Genomic DNA, 23,119 nt, shown 5'->3' with positions numbered 1-23,119 from the left:
GCTGTCATGCAGGCTGCAAACAAGGAGACGAAATGTTAACAGGGTAAAAGTAAAGTTTTGCAACTGGGTTTTTTAAATCCCTTGCATAAATACAGGGTGGGAGTAATAACTTGGCACCAGCTCTTGTGAGAAAAATCTGAGGATTTTCATTGCATGCAGGCTTCCAGTGAGCCAGCAGCATGGCAGGGCTGCCAAAGAAGCGACGCCTGGACAGGCTGGAGTAGGGGGGTGCTGTGCCCAGGTTAAGGGCCATTACCATCCCATTATCTGCTCTACTGGCCTGGTGGTGCCAGGAGCATTGCTGTCATTTCTGAGCACCATATTTTAAACATTATACTGACAGACTAGTATGTGCCCAAACGGAGACAACCAAGATTATGGACAGAACTATGCTATTCTGTGATGAAGGCTAGAGAGAATTAGGGGTGATGGGCCTGAAGAAAATAAGCCAAGGCAGGTAGGGATGGCCATATCTAGTTGGGAGAAGGACTTTAAGGGGAAAGAGGCAATTGCAAACTGGTTTGTGCAATTTCATAAGGACACAGAACAATGGGAACAAGTTAAAAGTTGGCAGATTCTACTTCAGTAGAAGAAAGCACTGCCCAACAATCGGGGCAATCAGCAGTACGACAGGCCTTGGGGCAACAAGCACCACCTAACTCCTTATATTTGTGCAGAAGCTGGCAGGAACTGCAAAGATATTGAAACTTGGCAGATCCAGGCCAGGTGTGGTGGTCCACACCTGTAATCCCAGCACTTTGGGAGGCTGAGGCAGGTGGGTCACTTGAGGTCGGGAGTTCGAGACCAGCCTGGCCAACATGGTGAAACCTCATCTGTATTAAAAATACAAAAAATTGCTGGGTATGGTGGTGCATGCCTGTAGTCCCAGCTACTTGGGAGGTTGAGATGGGAGTAATCGCTTGAACCTTGGAGGCAGAGGTTGCAGTGAGCTGAGATTGCGCCACTGCCCTCCAGCCTGGGCAACAGAGTGAGACTCCGTCTCAAAAAAAAAAAAAAAAAAAGAAAAAAGAAAAGTGAAAAGTGGCAGATCCAGTCATTCTATGAATCTAGCCACTTAGTCACAGGAAACTTATGGAGTTGTTTAAGCAGCTAATTTAGGACTACAACAATAGTGATTTGCTTTTATATTTTCTCCTGTTAATTTTCCAACCTCCTCAGTTTTCAGAAAAGCTGGTCAAGAGTTCAGTTGGAAGGGTAAAGAAAAGTTCAGCCCTCTGAAAAACACAGTTAAGTAACTCTCATTAAATCATTAAGCCTGAAGTACCAAAAAAAGATGTTTTTTGAGCAAAACGCTAATCCGGTTGGTAAAAACTACATCATACATTCCATAATGAAAACATTACTTGACACATTAACTGATGAATGTTAGACCAGGTCTTTGGCCTCACTCACTTATGGAGGAACTCCCATAACAGTTGAGGAAAAGAATCTGGCCTGTTTCCCATTATGTGTTTTGTTTTCATTTACATCTGTGTATGTTTCCCAGTTTGGGCCACTTCTCCCTGAACAGCTGGAAGCAGGCGATATATTCAGGAGCTTTAGGCCAAAGCACATTAACTCCTGATCCTTGGTATTGTCGGTGGTGGCTGCTGGCCATGGGAATCATCCTTCCTCTGCCTTTGCACAGCTGTATGTTCTAATTCACTGGAGGGGAAAATATTTCCTATTAAAATGCATTTTTTTTTAGACCATAAAGCTTGTCAATTCCTCACCCATGACTGTTCTCACAGCTTACAGGCCAGTGTCCGTGTAAATTAGGCTATGGCGGGAAACGTTGCAGTGAGTGCCAGGAAAATTATTATGGTGATCCACCTGGGCGATGCATTCGTAAGTATTGGGAATACTAAAAACTCATGCGTACAGTCAGCCTGGCCCTACCATGGACATGCTATGAACCAACTGAGTTTTAAATTTCTTTTTTTGGTTGCTTTTAATAAGGTGGACTTAGAAAACTCACAAAGTTTAATTCTACATTTTGAAAATAATCTTCCTATAGCCCTGCAAAAAGATTATTTTCCTCCTATGTTAAAAATTTAGCCTGTACTAAAATTCATAGCCTGTCTTAAAATTCCTCAAACTCATTGCAAATGGAACAGTCAGCTTCCAAAAGAAGAAAATCCAAAGAAATAACAGGTATCATGGGCTTATCACCATGGTCAGCCATACATAGCCACGCATGGCAACTCTTTCCTCCTCTCCATTCCTTTATAAATGTGCCCTTGTGGCTAAAAAATATTGCTCATTCCCTTGCCCCATTCAAATGCACATTCTGAATTATTTTCTCTGGGCCCCACTTATTCAGTTTTCTAAGTGGAATTGCTGAGTTAAAACCCAGGGTGAAACTTTGACTCTTGGAAAATCTATCTTAGAGCCTCTTTCCCTGTGTCCCTCTACTATTTTGATAATCTTATTTCATAAAAATGCTTTCATCTTTTCTAGAGAAGCAGTAGAGGAAACTGCAAATAATCAAGTCAGGCCACAGACCCCACTAAAGCTCCTGGGGAAGAGCGGCTAAGGGTGGGAAATGGCCTCCAGGTGATGAAGTAACATGACACCGCCCCTCTGGACCAAGGCCAGTGTGCTGGACAGATGTTATCTAGCTGAAGAGCCCTAGTGTGTTAACTAGTTTTTATTTGTAATTGGCATTATTTTTACATAAACTGACAAATGCTTTTTTTTTTTTTTGAGACAGGGTCTCACTCTGGTTGCCTGCGCTGGAGTGCAGTGGCATGATCACAGCTCACTGCAGCTTCAACCTCCCTGGGCTCAGGTGATCCTCCCACCTCAGCCTCCAGAGTAGCTGGGAATACACATGTATGCCACCACACCTGGCTAATTTTTGTATTTTTTGTAGAGATAGGGTTTCACCATGTTGCTCATGCTGGTCTCGAACTCCAGGGCTCAAAGAATCCACCCGCCTTAGCCTCCCCAAGTGCTGGGATTACAGGCATGAGCCACCGCACCCAGCCTCAAATGCATTTTTAAATTACTTGTTCCTTGCAGTTAGTCCAAAAACATAGTCTAGTGATTCCCTAACCTTTTGGAAATTGCAGTAAGATCAATAGATCTCCCTATCCTCTATCTTCAGGCTTGGTCAGAAACCTACTCAAAGAAAGTACTGTGTGGAATCAGTTATTTTTTAAAATTAAGACAAAATGAATTTAATTTCCCATCCTTTGTGGAAAATGAAATTGTTTTCCTTATGTAATGGAAGACAGCCAAGCTGGGCTTTACTCAGAAGAAGTGTGACCATGGGACTTCTTAGAGAGTCTCGACACACCTGAACCACCCTCGGAGGCTGGAGCAGCAGAGTTATTACCGTGTGTCCATCATTAAATCATACTTCTTACTCACATAGATGAGGATCCCACTTGTAGATGCTTGCATTCACACAATAAAAACATCTGATATTTGCCAAATTGAAATAGTAAACTGATTTGTTAGTGGAATATAGAGAGCCATGCTGTCTTGTAATGGCTATTGCACAGATTTCTGAAATTATATTGGCTTTAAATATTCATCTTAGAAGTGTGAGTTGGGAAGATTTTCAGGAGAGAGGAAAAGACCTGATTCTTGAGCTAGTCATCAACAAAAGACCCAGTGACATTCTCTGCTCCTTCTCTTTTCCTTTTTAGCATGTGATTGTAACAGGGCAGGTACCCAGAAGCCCATCTGTGATCCAGACACAGGCATGTGCCGCTGCCGGGAGGGTGTCAGCGGCCAGAGATGTGATCGCTGTGCCCCGGGTCACAGCCAGGAATTCCCTACTTGTCTTCAATGTCACCTGTGCTTTGATCAATGGGACCACATCATTTCTTCCCTCTCCAAAGCGGTGCAAGGGTTAATGAGACTGGCTGCTAACATAGAAGATAAAAGAGAGACCCTGCCTGTCTATGAGGCAGACTTCAAAGGCCTCAGAGGGAACGTGTCTGAAATAGAAAGGATTCTGAAACATCCTGTTTTCCCATCTGGGAAATTCTTAAAAGTCAAGGATTATCAGGACTCTGTTAGGTAAGATTTATGCTCAAGTAACAGACAGCCAAACTCCTGATTTACCTTAACTCCCGCCAAGCTTTAACATCCTCAGCCTTCAATTTAGAAATGTACCTATGTTGACTTTAGGGGACTGATCGTTGTTCAGTTAATAACCAGGCTGGGCCGGGGGCCGTAGCGCACGCTTGTAATCCCAGCACTTTGGGAGGTTGAGGCAGGTGGATCACTTGAGGTCAGGAGTTCCACACCAGCCTGGCCAACATGAAGAAACCCTGTCTCTACTAAAAATACAAATATTAGCCAGGCATGGTGGCAGGCACCTGTAATCCCTGCTACTTGGGAGGCTGAGGCAGAAGAATCGCTTGAACCCAGGAGGCGAAGGTTACAGTGACCCAAGATCATGCCATTGCACTCCCAGCCTGGGCAACAAGAGTGAAACTCTGTCTCAAAAAAAAAAAAAAAAAAACCACAGCTGGAAATAATGTATGTCTACTTTTTTCTCACCTAGTTAGGATTATATGTGATTTTTCCAGATGACATTGATTGTAACAAAAAGACAGTCATTAATGGGGAAGCCCAAACTCAGTAAAGCTGAAAGATATAAAACTGGAAGTATGGTAGTTTCAAAAACAACACATTTTTTTTTCAATGATACACCTAGGGAAACTTTACCAAACGTTTCCAGGTTCTTCAGTTGTTTAGAAGCCTATACATTAATATGAAGTCTTACTATTATTAAAGTCTTATTATTAAAAATGCAAGCTCATTTTCATTACATATTACTGAATCTTTTTTTTAAATTTATTTGTTGAGATTATGTTGATAGTTTTGGGCCACGGCTCAGCAAACTACAGCCCACAGGTGGAATCTGACACAGCCTTTGTTTATGTAAATAAAGTTTCCTTGGAGCACAGCCACGCCCATTTATTAACCCCTCCCTGTGGCTGCACTCTCTACAATGGCGGAGTTGAGTAGTTCTGACAGAGATGCTACGATTCCTAAGGCAAAGCTTGCCAACCTGTTATGGGCAAAACCAGGATGAACTGGGTATACTTTCTACCCCCATAGAAGCACATAGTCTGCTAAGAAACCCCAAAAGTGTGCTTATCTAGCAAAATATCCTTCCTCCCCAAGAAAAGTTCCTGGATTAAGGAATAGTTGAAGCTGCAGAGGCTTGTGTCATATATAACATGAGTGTAAATATAAGGTAACTCATTAACTATAGGGAAATATCCCAGAAATATATGATAATTGCTTAAAAGGTGCACAAGGAAGAAGGTATCACCTACCTAGGTGGTTCAGGGAAAGGGCCCAGGGAGGCCACATGGCCAGGGTCAAGCTGGCAGGTGACAACAGGCACATCTATACTTCTCTAAAGACTTCTGGGCTGGGCACAGTGGCTCTCGCCTGTAATCCCAGCACTTTGGGAAGCTGAGGCAGTAGGATCACTTGAGGCCAGGAGTTCGAGACCAGCCTGGGCTACATAGCAAAAGGATCACGTGAGCCCAGGAGTTCAAGGCTGCAGTGAACTATGATTGTGCCACTGCATTCCAGTCTGGATGATAGAATGAGACCCTGTCTCTAAAAACAAAAAAGCAATAAAACTTCTGCATTGCAGGATCTGGACCCTTCTGTTAACAGATCTCCTCAATTTTCAAGAGATGTCAGACATCCATATTTTTACTGAACTATCCCCACTTCAAAATGTATACAGCTAATCCAATAGCACTTGTAAGAAGCCCTACTGTATAGCCCAAAGAAAACTTGTCTGAGAATGAGCTTTGGCCCATGGACCACTGGCATGTGGTTAGACACCATTAGGAAAATGTCAGACAAAGTAGCACAAAGAAAGCAAAACGTGCCAATCCACCATGGACATTCTGGACAGAGACTACAAGAGCCACAGGCAGAGCCAGAGAGAAGGAGCAAGAAAGAGGAGTGCCCAGCCCAGGTGAGGAGTGAAGTGAGGAGAAAGCAGTAGGCTGCTGAGTTTCTTCAACCAGCAGCCCAGAGGCCTGTTCCCTCCTAGCCCACCTGCCAAACTCCTACTTCTCTTTAACAGCCACACAAACATCACCTCCTCCCTGAAACCTTTCCTAACTTCCTCACAGAGAGGCCTGTGTTTCCTTCTCCATCTTCTCACCTCTTTGTGCTCCTTTGCCATTGCCTCGCTGTGGGGCACCCTGGACAGGGCCTGCCCTCTCACGTGCTTGTCTTCTCCAGGCCTCATGAAGTTCCGTTAAAAAAAAAATGTTGCTGGGCAAACTACAAGTGGAAGGGGAACAGGAGGACAAAGAACCCCAGGTGTCATGCGCATAAATTCAGAAGTCAAACCACCTGGTTTAAATCCATTTACCAAATGTGGCTTTGGGCAAGCTACTAAACTCCTCCAAGCTTCAATTTCTTCATCAAAAAAGAGAAAGTCTGGATTTCATAGGATTCTTGTGAGAGTTATTCAAGACCCATCACTTAGCATAGTGTCCGGCATATGTAAGTGCTTAAGGAGTCCCAATTAGAGTAATTGTCATTATTTTTATTGTTATTATTGTTAGCCTGAAGAATTGCAGTTGTGACAATTGGAGCCTGAAGGAAGAGTCTATAGATTAGAGGGGAGAGTTACAGCAGAAAATGGAAGGAAGCATTGCTGTTGTGCCAAGATAAATTAGTCCCATAAATTCATTTTATAACTTCCTCCAACTCTACACTTCAAGATTTGCACACAGTTTCTCCACCATGAGGAATGTGTTCATTATCCCCTCAAAGCAACTGTAGGTGCCAAACCCAGCAAATTGAAGCCCGACAAAGGTGTACCCCATCAAAGAAGAAGGTGATGGAAAAAAACCCAAGGGAACACTCACCAGCAAGAAAACCTCCCTGTCACTAATGGAAAACAAGAGTTGGGACCCTGAACAGAAGTTACACTAAAAAGAACCTTGCTGAATGTAGATTGATTCTAAATGAAGAACTGATTTTACCCCAGGCTAAGTAAACAGTTCTGTTTTATCATATGTTGAAAGCCAAATGTAGACCAGCTCCCTGAGATTGGTTTAATTGAAGCATGTCTGAGTGCATGTTTTGAAACCCAAAATGAAGAAAGGGCATAAACAGTCAAAATGGAATGATTTGAGAGCCTTTATTCTACTAGACCTTGTATGCTATCCATATTTTAAATGAATGTTGCAATAGTCCAGGAAGGTGAATTAAGATGAAGGAGATGAGACATAAACACAATTATAAACCATCAAATGAAAAACTTGAGTTGAAGGAATCCTTTCTAATCAAGAATACCTTACAATGAGAGCAATTTTGGTGGCATTTTTTCACCAATATATCAAATGTAATACAAGCTTAACTACATTTACCCTCATTTTCTCTATAGAAAACAAATCATGCAGCTAAATGAACAATTGAAAGCAGTGTATGAATTTCAAGATCTGAAAGATACAATAGAAAGAGCAAAGAATGAAGCAGACCTCTTACTTGAAGACCTTCAGGAAGAAATTGATTTGCAATCCAGTGTCCTTAATGCAAGCATTGTGGGTAAGGGAAAAATGTGTTTTTGACTGTGTCTGCACAAAATGAGTCATCCTGTGCTTACCACCATAGTGCCTGAGCACTTTAGAACATGCAAACACAACCATTAAAGGTATTATTTGTTCATGGATATTTCAACTTTTTAAACATCACAGAGCCTGGATAGCATTCACTCAAAAATACCAAGTAAACAATGTCTGATATTAAACAAATGCTAACACCCAAAGTAATCTAGTGCCAAACCCATGTAAAGGGTCTTGAGTAGTCAACAACTTAGAAATTCTAATATGGCCATAAGCAAATGAGAGAGACATGTTTATATGCCTTTCTCAGTGTAGGCCACTCCATTTTCAGTAACCATAAATGCAATGGAATATGAGGCAAAAAAAAACCCCACAACATTTCTCATAAGAGCTTTGTAAGGATGAGAGTCATGCAACATACTACAAGCCCTTAACTCATATCGCATAGTTCTTAAAACTGAATGTGAGCTGTGCCTAAGCCAAGATAATTTGCAAGAGAAATGAAACTCTAAAGCAAAACTTTGATTAGTTCATCTCCTATTCAAGATCATAGCCCTGTTATATTTGGAAATGGACAACCAGTTACTACTGAGGGAAGCATCACTGAGTTTATTCACACCTAAGCCATCCAGTTGAGAGGCAAATGGAAAATATACATGAATCCATGTCAGGAAATATCTTTGGCTGCTTTCGTTGTCCTATGTATATACTCCTGTGTTTTATCTGATTTTGACCTAGAAGAGAAAAAAAAATAGAAGGCAGATAGGAATACCTGATTTCCCTAAAGGGATGCCTAAATTTAGTGAAACAAATTCTAGCAAAGATGTATTGATGATGTTCAATAAATGCCATGTATTGAGTAAGGAATCTACTCTGATTCCTAATCTAGAAGACAGTTCCCACTGAAAGAACTCAAAATCCATCAGAGGTCACCCCATGCCAGGTAAAATAAGGTGAAACTGCCCCCATGCTAATCCTCTCAAATTTGCAGTCCAACAGCAGTTACTGGGCTTTTTTCCAATATCTGACATTGTGCAGTAGAAACAGGCGGATCATTACAGCAAGTCCCTACCTTTGAGTTATTTCCGTCTAATGGGGGAAGGTGACAAGAATATAAACCACCCCAAACAGCATTAAGACTGTTAGAGCATCTTCAAGCTGCTTCAAAAACAAAGTAGCAAAAATGGAATTCTTCCTGGGTTCATTAGTAAAGGCTTCAGGGAATAGGTGGCAATTGAATTATCTCCACAGGGTAGGAGAAAATCTGCCATAAAAATGAAAGAAGAAACTAATTCCGAGCAATAGGAACATTTTTTTCATGATAAGTGAAAAGCATGATATATTAAGAGTATGGTCTTATAAGAACCAGAAAAGTTTGAAAGATAAGGTATGGTTGTCTCCTGCCTGGATTATGATTCTATAGGGAGTAAAGATCAGATCAGGACTGTGGGCCTCTGGTTCCTAAAATATGGAGTTATAGTTTAAACCCCTAATATACTATAATTTACATTAAAATATACCGTACATACCTTATTACTTTCACAAATTTGTATTAATAATGCAAACATAGAAAATGTAGAGAAGTGCTTAAGAACACAGGCTCTGGAGTCAAACACCCTGGATTCACATCCTGGCTTCATCTCTTACTATCAATGAGAACTTAAGCAAATAACTTTCCTCAACAGAGCCTCAGTTTCCTTATTGGAAAATGAAGATGATCATACTAATGTGCATTTCGCACTGTTTTGTGAAGATTGAGGAAGAAAATTGATGGGAAGTATAGTATAGGCACCTACAAAGCACCCAACTAGCTGTTTTTTAGCTATTGTTAGCAGCCTCAACATCATGGTTCAGGAAACCGCAGCATCAGGGCGAATCCTGCCCACAGCCTGTCTTTGTAAATACTGCTTCAGTAGAACACAACCCCACCTCTTTATTTACATACTGCCTGTAGCTACTTTCACTCTACAATGGCAGAGGTGAGTAGTTGGAACAGAGATGCTATGGCTAGCAAAGCCTAAAACGTTAATTATTTGGCCTTTGCAGAAAAAGTTTGTCAACTCCTGCTCTATAGGGTTAAGTAAATTTAGTTGGTTTATTATATTTGAGTGTATATAGGTATTCATAGTTAATACCTTATATTTGTGGAAAATATTTACAGAATATATTCATATTATCTCAATTCTCCCAAATTATTATCACCAATTTACAGAGGAAGAAATGAAATATAAGAGATGAACTGATTTGCTCGAGGGTATGCCCAGGCAGTAAAGGGTGAAGCCAGGACTCACACCACATCTGTGGACTTAAATCTCAATGCCCTGTATCTATTCTATCCATATTTATTATACTATAGCTAATCCTTCCCCCATCAATTGCAAATTCAAGGAAGATGTTGAAATTTTATAGTGATAGTTGAGACCAAGACAGTAGCCAAATTATAGAATGATTATCTTAATAACTTATATATAATTTCATTTGCTTTCACAAAATTTACCTTACTTCAATTTGCATTGACATAGACTCCTCAGAAAACATCAAGAAATATTATCACATATCGTCATCTGCTGAAAAGAAAATTAATGAAACTAGTTCCACCATTAATACCTCTGCAAATACCAGGAATGACTTACTTACCATCTTAGATACACTAACCTCAAAAGGAAACTTGTCATTGGAAAGATTAAAGCAGATTAAGATACCAGATATCCAAATATTGAATGAAAAGGTAAATATTCATGATGGTAAGGTCAAAGCATTTGTGGTTTTTACTTGGTATACGAACCTCTTCAATGATATTTCCCTAGCTTACATTTTAAATTTCTTTTTCATTATACATTAGAAATATATAAATATATGTATGTATATAAAATATGTATATGTTTTATTATATACTATAAAAGCCTTATTTTTATTTAACTCAAGAATTGATCAGAGTAAAGATTGTGGCTTGATTTGATTATTTGATATTATTTACTATTTCTAAAACAGTACAGGCTATGAACATTTGCTCCTCTTGCTTCATTATAAGAAAAAGGCTAATTCTCTCAAAAGAATAAAAAGTGCAGGCTGGGCGTGGTGCCTCACGCCTGTAATCCTAGCACTTTGGGAGGCCAAAGAGGGCAGATTACTTAAGGCCAGGAGTTCGAGACCAGCCTGGCCAACATGGTGAAACCCCGTCTCTACAAAAAACAAGAATTAGCTGGGGGTAGTGGTGTGCACCTGTAATCTCAGCTGCTCAGGAGGTTGAGGCAGGAGAATCGCTTGAACCTGGCAGGTGGAGGTTGCAGTGAGCAGAGATGTTGCCTCTGCCCTCCAGCCTGGGCGAGAGAGTGAGACTCCATCTCAATAAATTAAATAAATAAATAAATAGTGAAACTCACATGTAATTCCTGAAAGTTTGACTGTTTTCTCAGAAAACCATAAATATAAAGGATGACAAACTGACACAATACTAATTTAGATGTTTGATTACCTAGGAAATGTTTAATGGGTTATCCCCATGTACCAAGGATGAACAACTATTGAAGAAACATATGAATAAAGCAGTGCCTTGACTCAATGAGCCTGGATGGCATTAGAGTTCTGACAGCCAGGCATGGTGGCTCATGCCTGTAATCTCAGCACTTTGGGAGGCCGAGGTGGGCAGATCACCTGAGGTCAGGAGTTTGAGACCAGCCTGACCAAAATGGTGAAACCCCGTCTCTACTAAAAATACAAAAAATTAGCCAGGCGTGGTAGTGGGCACCTGTAATCCCAGCTACTTGGGAGGCTGAGGCAGGAGAATCTCTTGAACCCAGGAGGGGAACGTTGCAGTGAGCCGAGGTCACGCTATTGCACTCCAGCCTGGGCAACAGGAGCAAAACTCCGTCTCAAAAAAAAAAAAAAAGAAAAAGAAAAAAAAAAAACTCTGATGACAAGTTGCTATTTAACGTAAATCATGTCTCTTGCAAGGTGTGTGGAGATCCAGGAAATGTGCCATGTGTGCCCTTGCCCTGTGGCGGTGCTCTCTGCACGGGCCGGAAGGGGCACAGGAAGTGTGGGGGTCCTGGCTGTCACAGCTCCCTGACCCTCTCAACGAATGCCCTCCAAAAAGCCCAGGAAGCAAAATCCGTTATTCATAATTTGGACAAACAAGTTCGTGGGTTGAAGAATCAGGTAAATATCTTCTCTTGCTTTATTTGTAAAGTTATAGCAATAAAGAAGCAGACTGCTTAAAATTTATAAAACTGCCATATAACTTCCAAGTGAGAAGATAGATTCTAGATAGTTGGTGTTCTTGTGCCTGGAAATATAGGATAAAATTATAGATGATATGAATGTAGATTTAGAAACAGAGGTGAATATTGATATATTTCCTATTCTATATATGTATACAGTTGACCCTTGAACAACATGGGGGTTAGGGGCACCAAGCCTCCACTCTATAATTGAAAATTTATGTATAACTTTCGACTCCCCCAAAATTTAACTGCTAATAGCCCACTGTTGACTGGAAGCCTTACCTATAACTTAAATAGTCAATTAACATATATTTATGTATGTATTATATACCATAATATAACCATAAAGTAAGCTAGAAAAAAGAGAATATTATCAGAAAAATCATAAGGAAGAGAAAATATACTTACTATTCATTGAGAGGAAATCGATCATCATTAAGGTCTTCATCATCATCTTCACATTGAGTAGGCTGAGGAGGAGGAAGAAGAGGGGTTGGTCTTGCTGTCTCAGTGACGGCAGAGGTGGAGGAGGTGCAAGGGGAGGCAGAGAGGCAGGCACACTCAGTGTAAGTTTTATTGAAAAAGCTTTGTATATAAGTGGGCGTGCGCAGTTTCAACCTGTGTCATTCAAAAGTCAAGTGTGTGTGTGCGTATGTAAAGAAAGAGGGAAAGAATTCAAGATACATTATCATAGGTCATAGACTCATGTGGACATGTTTGTTTACAGCAAAACCTACATAGAAATATCAAGACTCCAAGCTTAAAAATTTGGAAACAGGCCAGGAGTAGTGGGTCACACCTATAATCCTAGCATTTTGGGAGGCCAAGGCAGGAGGATCCCTTGAGCCCAGGGGTTCAAGACCTGCCTGGGAAACATAGGGAGACTGTATCTCTATTTTATTAAAATAATAATAATAATAAAAAAAGAAATAAATTTTTAAAAAGTGTTGAAAACTATAGATCTCTCAGAGCAAAGAATAATTTTTCATAAATTCATAAATATGTAAGGATATATTTGAAATCCTACTAAATATACAAATTGTAATGTTAGAATTTAATGTTAGAAAATAGCTTAATAGGAATTAAGCTGTGCCTTGAACTCATTCCCTTGTTGATAGACTGAGAAAATTGTTTTAACATTTAAGTACCTTATAATTAAATCTATAATAATTTGGAATGATTTCATTTACTTTTCTGGTCATATTTATAAATGAGAATCATTTTTAATTACCTAGTTTTCTTTAGACTTTTTTTGAGAATGCATTTTTTTCTCTGGTTTGAAAACAAGATAGTGGTGTGTTCCCCAATCTGTTTCTTTTTTGACAATACACAAAGAGCCTCTGACAAAGAAGAAAAAGCTTTTAAAGAGCTGAATTTTTTACCACTATATGTTGAATATTGTATCAGTAAGCATTCTTGTTTGCAAGCAAAAAAAGCCCACTCCTGGTCAGGCACAGTGGCTCACGCCTGTAATCGCAGCACTTTGGGAGGCCGATGCAGGTGGATCACCTGAGGTCAGGAGTTTGAGACCAGCCTGGCCAACATGGTGAAACCCCATCTCTACTAAAAAAATACAAAAAAAAAAAAAAAAAATTAGCCAGGCATGGTGGTGCATGCCTGTAATCCCAGCTACTCAGGAGGCTGAGGCAGAATTGCTGGGACCCAGGAGGTGGAGGTTGCAGTGAGCCAAGATCATGCCATTGCACTCCCGCCTGCACTGACAACAATGAGACTTTGTCTAAAACAAAAACAAAAAGACCCACTCCTGAACAAGAAGGAAATATGTGTAAGGACATCTGGGTCTCAAAATCCAGTAAAGGATAGAGGGCCAAGCCTGGGAATGGGGTGAGAACCACAGCCAAGATACACACACACACACACACACACACACACACACACACACACACCCTATATCCTTGAGCAAGCATCTGATTAGCCAATCTGTAACATATCCCTACATAAATCTTGAAACTTTACTTGCATAGTCACAATTCTGTATTGCCACATCATTTTCCATTCACATGTGGTTCTTCATTGCTTTAACAAATATCCACCTACTATGTGCCAGGCATCCATCTACAAGTTGAGAATACAGCAGCAAACATAGCAATGTAAATCCTGGTCTTATGTCCCCAGTGCTTAAAACACACCTTAATTGTTTAATGTAATTTTAAACTATTATATTGCTCCTTCTCAAAAAAATAGAAATCTCACCCCCATTTAAAGGAGTCCTGATTGCCGCTTGATCATATCATTAAGTCAATAATATGTTAAGCTATCAGTGTTAAAAAATTATCCTTGAAATCCATATTAGCAGAAGCTAGTTTAATCAGCACATAAATGGAGAACTGGAAAACGATGAGAGGGGATGTCATGTTGATGAAATGGTGTGCTATTTTCCTCTTGATTAGAAGGAGGAAGAGTGCCAGAAGAGATTGTGAGAGAATTCTCAGGAGTCAGTTGTGACAGAAGATGGATTGCAGAGGGATGTTTTAAGAGTGAAGTAATTTCTTGATCTATTTCTTTCTGAATATGGTATCAACTAATCTAGGCTGAGATTTCCTCTGTATCACTTGGTACTTTGCTGCCTAGGGTATTTTATTTCTGGAATTCTCATTTTACTGCAATCCATTTTAAAGCTAAGAAAGTTCTAGAGAATTAAGTATCAACTCTGAAAAAAAAGATACACATTTTTAATCATGTAAATACTTTTTTGTTTCATCATTTGCCAATGACTATAATTTAAATCCTTTTCTTAAAAATCTGTATGGCTCAAATTAAGCAGGCTCCTTTTGTGGGGAACTAAAGGGAATTTTTTTTCTTTTTTTCTTTTTTTTTTTTTTTTTTGAGACAAGAATCTCACTCTGTCTGGCCCAGGCTGGAGTGCAGTGGTGCGATCTCGGCTCACTGCAACCTTCACCTCCTGGATTCAAGCGATTCTTCTGCCTCAGCCTCCCCAGTAGCTGGGATTACAGGCATGTGCCACCACGCCTGGCTAATTTTGGTATTTTTAGTAGAGATGGGGTTTCACCATGTTGGCCAGGCTGGCCTTGAACTCCTAACCTCGAGTGATCTGTCTGCCTTGGCCTCCCAAAGTGCTGGGGGTTACAGGCGTGAGCCACCATGCCCAGCGGATTTTTTTTTTCCCTAATTATGTTTGATCCTAACTAGCACTACTTCTGTCACAATTAATTTATTCAATAAAGCTCAGCTTGTTGGCAATATTGTCCTATTGCTTCTGGGTTTTTTCTCTCTCTCTAATTTGTTGGAATCCCAAGAAAAACTCCATGACCTTTCTCAGATCACACAATTAAGAATTTGCACTTCTAGTTTGCTAGCCTATTATTCCTGTCATTCCTCTACCAAGAGTACAAAGTGTCTGGAATTTATCTTTGTAGCCCACTCTCAGTTCAAGCTCATTTATTAAGAGGAGGAATGGAGGAATGCTTTTTTGTTAGTTTCCAAAGAAAGTACATTACTTGAATTTGAAGAATGTTTAGAAGAGTAACATTTTAACTTACATAAAAGAAAATGCTCTCAACCTATTAAACGTGATGACCACTGCAGGTAAGTAGTCCTACGTAATTTATGGGAAAGTTGTTGGTATTAAAGAATGCTAAAGCCCCATTAAAACAAAATTTGTGTTTTAGACTTATATTAGAAAAATTCATTAATGCTAAGTCAATAATGTTCTAAAAGATAAATTAATGATATTAAGAAAACATGATAATGAGAAGAGATAATAGTCACCTTGTAAAAGATTCCTTGCAAATGAATCTATGGTTTATCTAGACTTTTATTTAGTTTTTAGTGACAGTTTTATTTGGTCCAGCTAAGTAATTAAACATCAAAGAACATGCCTTTGTTAAGTATATTGTTGAGTATTCTTCATTGTTTTTCTCATTCCAGATCAAAAATATAAGTAAACTGGCAGAAGTCTCCAAAAACAATGCCTTACAGCTAAGGGAAAAACTGGGAAATATAAGAAACCAAAGTGACTCTGAAGAAGAAAAAATCAATCTTTTCATCAAAAAAGTGAAAAACTTTTTGTTAGGTAATTTAAAAATATATATTAGGACTAGTTTTTGTTTTTTTCCGTTTTTAATGTGTAGTCAAACATCATAGCCAGTTCCAAATTATATTAATTGGAAATGACAAGCCTAAATCAGAAAAATGATATACCCTTTGGTTTTTAATTCCTTAATGAGAATAATCTCAAAATACCAACTCTGTGCCAGAAAATTACGGCTTTCTGTAAAAGATAAATGTGGTAACAAATGTTAGAATTTAGTTAAAATTCCAAACACATGAACTTTGTGTTTAAAGTTATTTTATGTTTTTTTTTTTTTTAAGGAAAGTTCAACATGACAATTCTATCAGATTCCCTAACATCAGGATTCAGTAATTTTCTTTGCTGACAGAAATGATATGAGATCAAGATATGCTGAATTTTAGTTAGATATCAAATATCATAGTGAGTTGGCATCTAAAAAAATTGATTATTAGCTATTATTGACTATTTTCCAAGTCTTCTTTTATTGGTTCTCTGTGGCTGACCAAAAGTAGCTGATTTATTGTACATTATGCCTTACTTTGGGAGAGGCTCATTTTAAACTCCAGAGAATTAGTAAAGATTAAAAAAATGAAGTACTGAAGCTGGAAATTGACCTGAAACCTCACTCTCTGTACACATACACACACACACACACACACACAGAGAGAGAGAGAGAGAGAGAGAGAGAGATGATTAATGTGAAGAGGCTTTATTTTCCATAACCATTTTCCAAATTCAATAATTTAACATTTTATACATGAATTGGCAATTGGAGCATCCATTACAATCTCTTCAATCACTTCATTATTCTACTTAATATGTGTGAGAGACCCCTGTGGCCAAGGTTTTTTGGTTTTTTTTTATTTTGTTTTGTTTTGTTTTTCCTGTCTCAATGTTTCTAGAAATTGAATTGGCAGTTTCTAGCTGTTGTTTTCAAGATAAACAAAAATTAGGTGGAAATTTCCTTTGACAAAAATAGTAAAAACGAATGGGGTAGAATCAGTCTGCTGGACATTTTGTTTATTCAAAAGCAAACTTTCAATGAGTAAGCTGGATGAATCGGTATTGACTGGACCCAGGTCTAGGATTAGGCTGGACTAAGAAGGCACCAAAACAAACATCAAAATCAAAGTTGCTAAACGAATTGCATGAACTGGTGGAACAGGGTCTACATGACCTCCTTTCTACCTAGTTTCCTGGGTTATAGAGCCTGTCCTCTTATTACTCTTCATTGCTACTGAATACATTTCTAATAAATATTTTACTTTAATTAACTTGAGGAATTGAAAGAAATCTATGTCCAGATTATTAAAACTAAAGGCATAAAGAACTATTATTACAACTAGGCATAGAGAAAAATCCTGTTTCTTACAAGAAACTTCTTACTGCTCAGTGTCCCTAGAGCCCTGGTGACCAGGAAGCTTTCATGCCTTGCAGTGCCCTCCACCCACCTCTTGCTTCTCCTCTTTGCCTGGCTATAAAGCCCCAATAAAATTATCATTACATTAGATGATGACCATATTATTCAGCTCTTCTTTGACCACCTTAATATTTTTCTCAAAATCTGAACGCCTTATTAACAAAGGGATGTATCACTTCTGAAAGTTCTATATATAAAAATTTGAATCTATAATCTCATAATAAATATGAATAACTATTTGATGAATGAATAAGTGATTGAAGTAAATTCACTTTTCATTCGAACCTTTTTTTTTACTTTTAAGTTCAGAGATACATGTGCAGGTTTGTAAACTCGAGTCACAGGGGTTTGTTGTATGGATTATTTCATCACCCAAGTATTAAGCTTAGTACTCATTAGTTATTTCTCCTGATCTTCCTTCCTCTCACCCTCCACCTTCTAAAAGGCCCCAATGTGTGTTGTTCCCCTCTATGTGTCCATATGTTCTCATCATTTAGCTCCCATTTATAAGTGAGAACATGCGGTATTTGGTTTTCTGCTCCTGTGTTAGTTTGCTAAGGATAATGGCCTCCAGCTCTATCCATGTTCTGGCAAAGGATAAGATTTCATTCTTTTTTATGTCTGCATAGTATCCATGGCGTATATGTACAACATTTTCTTTATCCAGTCTATCATTGATGGGCATATAGGTTGATTCCATGTCTTTGCTCCTGTGAATAATGCTGCAATGAACATGCATGTGAGTATGTCTTTATGATAGAATGATGTCTAACCCTTTGGGTATATACCCAGTAATGAGATTGCTACGTCAAACTGTAATCTTTTTTTAGGTCTTTGAGGAATCACCACACTGTTTTCCACAATGGTTGAACTAATTTACACCCCCACCAACAGTGCATAAGTGTTTCTTTCTCTCTGCAATCTCATCAGCACATGTTATTTTTTGACTTTTTAAAAATCACCATTCGGACTGGTGTGAGATGGTACCTCATTGTGGTTTTGATTTGCATTTGTTTAATGATCAGTGATGTTGAGCTTTTTTTCATATACTTGTTGGCCCCATGGATGTCTTCTTTTGAAAAGTATCTGTTTATATCCTTTGCCCACTTTTTAAGGGGGTTGTTTTGTTCTTGTAGATTCAAGTTCCTTATAGATGCTGGATATTAGACCTTTGTCAGACGCACAGTTTGCAAAAATATTCTCCCATTCTGTAGGTTGTGTTTACTCTGTTGATAGTTTCTTTTGCTGTGCAGAAGCTCTTTAATTAGATTCCATTTCTCAGTTTTTGCTTTAGTTGTAGTCGCTTGTGGCGTCTTTATCATGAAATCTTTGCCCATGCCTGTGTCCTGAATAATATTGTCTAGGTTGCCTTCCAAGGTTTTTATACTTTTGGGTTTTACATTTTAGTCTTTAGTCCATCTTGAGTTAATTTTCATATAAGATGCAAGGAGGGGGTCCAGTTTCAGTGTTCTGCATATGGCTAGCCAGTTATCCCACACCATTTATTGAAGAGGGAGTCTTTTCCTCATTTCTTGGTTTTGTTGACTTTGTCAAAGATCAGATAGTTCTAGATGTGTGGCCTTATTTCTGGACTCTCTTTGCAGTTCCATTTGTCTGTGTGTCTGTTTTTTGTACCAGCACCATGCTGCTTTGGCTACTGTAGCCCTGTATTACAGCTTGAAGTCAGATAGCATGATGCCTCTAGCTGTGTTCATTTTGCTTAGGATTGCCTTAGCTAGTCGGGCTGTTTTTTTGTTCCATATGAACTTTAATATATATTTTCTTGTTCTGTGAAGAATGTCATTGGTAGTTTGATAAGAATAACCTTGAATCTACACATTGTTTTGGGCAGTATAGCCATTTTAATGACATTGATTCTTCCTATCTATGAGCATGGAATCTTTTTCCATTTGTTTGAGTCACCTCTGGATTCTTTGCGCAGCGTTTTGTAGTTCTCCCTGTAGAGCTCTTTCACCTCCCTGGTTAGCTGTATTCTTAGGTATTTTATTATTTTTGTGGCAATTGTGAATGAGATTGCCTTCCTGGCTTGGCTCTTGGCTTGGCTGTTGCTGATGTATAGGAATGCTAGTGGTTTTTGTACATTGATTTTGTATCCTGGGACCTTACTGAAGTTATCAGTTTAAGGAGCTTTTGGGCCAAAGCTACGGGGTTTTCTAGATATAAGATCATGCCATCTGCAAACAGGGATAGTTTGACTTCCTCTCTTCCTATTTGGATACGCTTTATTCTTTCTTTTGCCTGATTGCTCTGGCCAGGACTTCCAATACTATGTTGAACAGGAGTGGTGGTGAGAGAGGGCATCCTTGTCTTGTGCTGGTTTTCAAGGAGAATGCTTCAGCTTTTGCCCATTCAGTATGATGTACTAGAACTTTTTTAATTAAAAAGCTACTGTTTCTGGCCGGGCGTGGTGGCTCACGCCTGTAATCCCAGCACTTTGGGAGGCCGAGGCAGGCGGATCACCTGAGGTCAGTAGTGTGAGACCAGCCTGGCCAGCGTGGGAAAACCCTGTCTCTACTAAAAATACAAAAATCAGCTGGATGTGGTGGTGCACGCCTGTGATCTCAGCTACTCGGGAGGCTGAGACAGGGGAATCATTTGAACCCAGGAGGCAGAGGTTGCAGTGAGCCGAGATCGCACCACTGCACTCCAGCCTGAGCGATACAGCGAGACACCATCTCAAAAAAAAAAAAAAAAGAAAGAAAGAAAGTACTGTTTCTTTAAAGAGCCAACTCCCTGATTCTATTTAAAATGTCATTTTACTTCCCTCACAAAAAAATTCTTGTCACATTGCTTCAAAAATATTACAGAAAGTAAAATATTTCATTTATATTAAGAGAAATAGCTAAAGCAAGATGACTACAAGCAGAATATATATTCATGTCATGTCACTCAAAGGCTGAAAATCATTTTTGGTTCCCACTGTTCTCTGAACAGTCTAAGTTCCTTAGCCTCTGACACAGGGACTTGTGCCATCTGCTCCCAGCCCTTCTAAGCACACTACTCTCCTGCCAAGAGTGATCCATGCACTGTTTCTTGTACCACCCTGAGCTTTAGCTCCTGTAATTCTCTCAGTTTAGAATATCTCTTACCCCTCCCCACACCCCACAGTCTCCACAAGTTTAACCTGCTGTCCTCCCAGGCCCAGTTTCAATGCATCTGAAGTCCTTCCTGGAGTATTTTCTCCTTCCTCTGAACCCCATAGCATTTTGCCTTATATTGATCACTTCTGTTCCTATGTGATCAATATTTGTATATAATGACTATAGGCCCTCACCTGACGGCAAGCCCCCTGAGAATAAGATCCTTGTCTAGTTCATCTCTAGCTTCCCTATGGGAATTGTAGGTGTTCAGTAAGTAGCTGGAGAGTGACAAATGGCTTTGCTATAACACAGGGCTATCCAATCTTTTGGCTTCCCTGGGCCACACTGGCAGAAGAATTGTCTTGAGCCACACATAAAATACACTAACACTAACGATGGCTGATGAGCTAAAAATAAAAATAAAATCACACATAAAAAAGTCTCATAATGTTTTAAGATAATTTACGAATTTCTGTTGGGCCACATTCAAAGCTGTCCTGGGCCACATGTGGCCCCCGAGCTGTGGGTCAAACAAGCTTGCTCTAACGTTCATCTTCCATTTTAGTTCTCAATAGGGGCCAAATTTACTTTTCTGGAAAGTAGAGCATGGATGTATTTGAAAGTTTCTTTGGGGGGCACAGTGGCTCATGCCTGTAATCCCAGCACTTTGGGAGGGCAAGGTGGGTGGATCAGGAGGTCAGGAGATCGAGACTGTCCTGGCCAACATGGTGAAACCCCATCTCTACTAAAAATGCAAAAAAATTAGCTGGGCATGGTGGTGCGTACCTGTAATCCCAGCTACTCAGGAGGCTGAGGCAGGAGAATCGCTTGAACCAGAAAGTCGGAGGTTGCAGTGAGCTGAGATTGTGCCACCACTGCACTCCAGCCTGGTGACAGAGTGAGACTCTGTCTCAAAAAAAAAAAAGTTTCTTTATAACATGCCATTAACATGTTCCTTTACTCTGTATTGTCTCACTCCAATCCCAGAGTAGGCCTTTGAGTCATAGCATCAGGTATAGTTACCCAGTTACATAGATGAGCAAAAGTTGTGAGCCTTTTTAATGTCATGGAGGACCAGAATCCAGTTTTGTTGACTTCAAATGCAGTGCTTCTCCAATGTCTCATTCATTGTGCTTAAATTTTCATGACAGGTATCTAAACATGTTCATTGCTTTTGGGTATGTACTTATAATAAATCATTCTCAGGACGTTTTGTAGAATACACACAATGTTCCAAGTCTTTAGTATTTTGTTTTTCCAACAAGCACTTGTTCAGCAAGTATTCAGCACTCACTGAGCAGTGTTTCTTCCAGACAGAAGAGACAGCTGAGGATGAAGAAGAATCTATGGGACACCTACAATCTAATCCCTGTATTCTAGGGACACATAATCAAATGCAAATGCATTTGGCTGAGACATTATTGTGGTTATACTTTTAAGATACATTGTTTGTTAAGGAGACATGATTACCTAAAACCCTGCTTCTTATTTAAGAGGAAAACATGCCTCCAGAAGACATCGAGAAGGTTGCGAATGGTGTGCTTGACATTCACCTACCAATTCCATCCCAAAATCTAACCGATGAACTTGACAAAATACAGAAACTTAGGCAACTCTGTGAGGATTACAGGACAGATGAAAACAGGTTAAATGAAGAAGCAGATGGAGCCCAAAAGCTTTTGGTGAAGGCCAAAGCAGCTGAGTAAGTACTGTATTAATATTCTTATCTTGCTCTAACAGACCATCTGCTGAAAGGACATCGGGAAAATGTTTGCCTAGGGATCTATAGCATTCAAATGAAATTACCTTCTGATAATTCAGTGTCCAAGTTGAGGGCTGAGCTCTCTTTGGAGATTCCCCGGGAAGCTGGGTGACTCGGCGACAGGGTTCAGGGTTGTTTTCTTCCTGTTTTCTTAGACTCGAAATGCCTTTCCAGTGGCCTGATACCTTTTTATAGCAATGCATACCAATAAATGCTAAATACTCATTATATGCCAGTATTTTAACAGGTGGTTGGAATATTGGTATAGTTTTTCCCTTATTTATCTATGTTCGGTATTTTCTAAGTTTATTATACTAAGCAGTACTTTGAAATCAAAATTATTTTTTAAAGTCTGTCTGATATTTCACTTCCTCAGCATATTCTCAGTAAAAAGATAATAGGTTGGTGCAAAAGGAATTGCGGTTTTTGCCATTAATGGCAAAAACCGCAATTCCAAACCTCAATTCCTTTTGCACCAACCCAATATAATGATGAGGAACAGAATGGACACTAGAGCTCCAGGAGTACTGCAAGATGAAAATGGTATCTATGGTATACAGAGTTAACTAACTCTTGCCTTTTGTCCTGTTGACTTAGCCAACCAAAAAAGAAAAGCCAGGTTGATGTTTTTAAGAGCATGGGGTGCTGTGGGTCTGGGTTACAGGATCAGTTAGGTGGTAGTAACATCAACACCCACCATCACTGAGATCTGAGCCATTGTCACTGTCTCATCATCCCCGTGTATAAACGAAGTGCACCAGATTCATCCAAAAGTCCAATCCCTTCTAGGTTTAATATTTAAAACCAGGAAGATTAACTAACTGCACAGCAATTACTTAAAAGATTAAGTAGGCCGGGCACGGTGGCTCATGCCTGTAATCCCAGCACTTTGGGAGGCCGAGGCGGGTAGATCACCTGTGGTCGGGAGTTCGAGACCAGCCTGACCAACATGGAGAAATGCTGTCTTTACTAAAAATACAAAATTTGC

General features: G+C 39.5%; 1 protein-coding gene across 1 annotated transcript in view; it reads left to right on the top strand.

Moving 5' to 3' along the window:
* The window catches only part of LAMB4 (laminin subunit beta 4), a 96,062-nt gene that overhangs the window by 60,719 nt on the left and 12,224 nt on the right, over positions 1 to 23,119 (top strand). The window contains exons 23-29 of the mRNA XM_030825861.1: positions 1,752 to 1,848; positions 3,657 to 4,032; positions 7,394 to 7,554; positions 10,094 to 10,299; positions 11,526 to 11,729; positions 15,704 to 15,848; positions 21,864 to 22,071. Coding sequence (XP_030681721.1) covers positions 1,752 to 1,848; positions 3,657 to 4,032; positions 7,394 to 7,554; positions 10,094 to 10,299; positions 11,526 to 11,729; positions 15,704 to 15,848; positions 21,864 to 22,071 — 1,397 coding nt within the window. The remainder of the gene's footprint in view (positions 1 to 1,751; positions 1,849 to 3,656; positions 4,033 to 7,393; positions 7,555 to 10,093; positions 10,300 to 11,525; positions 11,730 to 15,703; positions 15,849 to 21,863; positions 22,072 to 23,119) is intronic.

The sequence above is a fragment of the Nomascus leucogenys genome, chromosome 13 (genome assembly GCF_006542625.1).
Source record: "Nomascus leucogenys isolate Asia chromosome 13, Asia_NLE_v1, whole genome shotgun sequence".
In the NCBI taxonomy this organism is placed as follows: domain Eukaryota; kingdom Metazoa; phylum Chordata; class Mammalia; order Primates; family Hylobatidae; genus Nomascus; species Nomascus leucogenys.
This window is presented reverse-complemented; position numbering and strand designations above follow the sequence as displayed.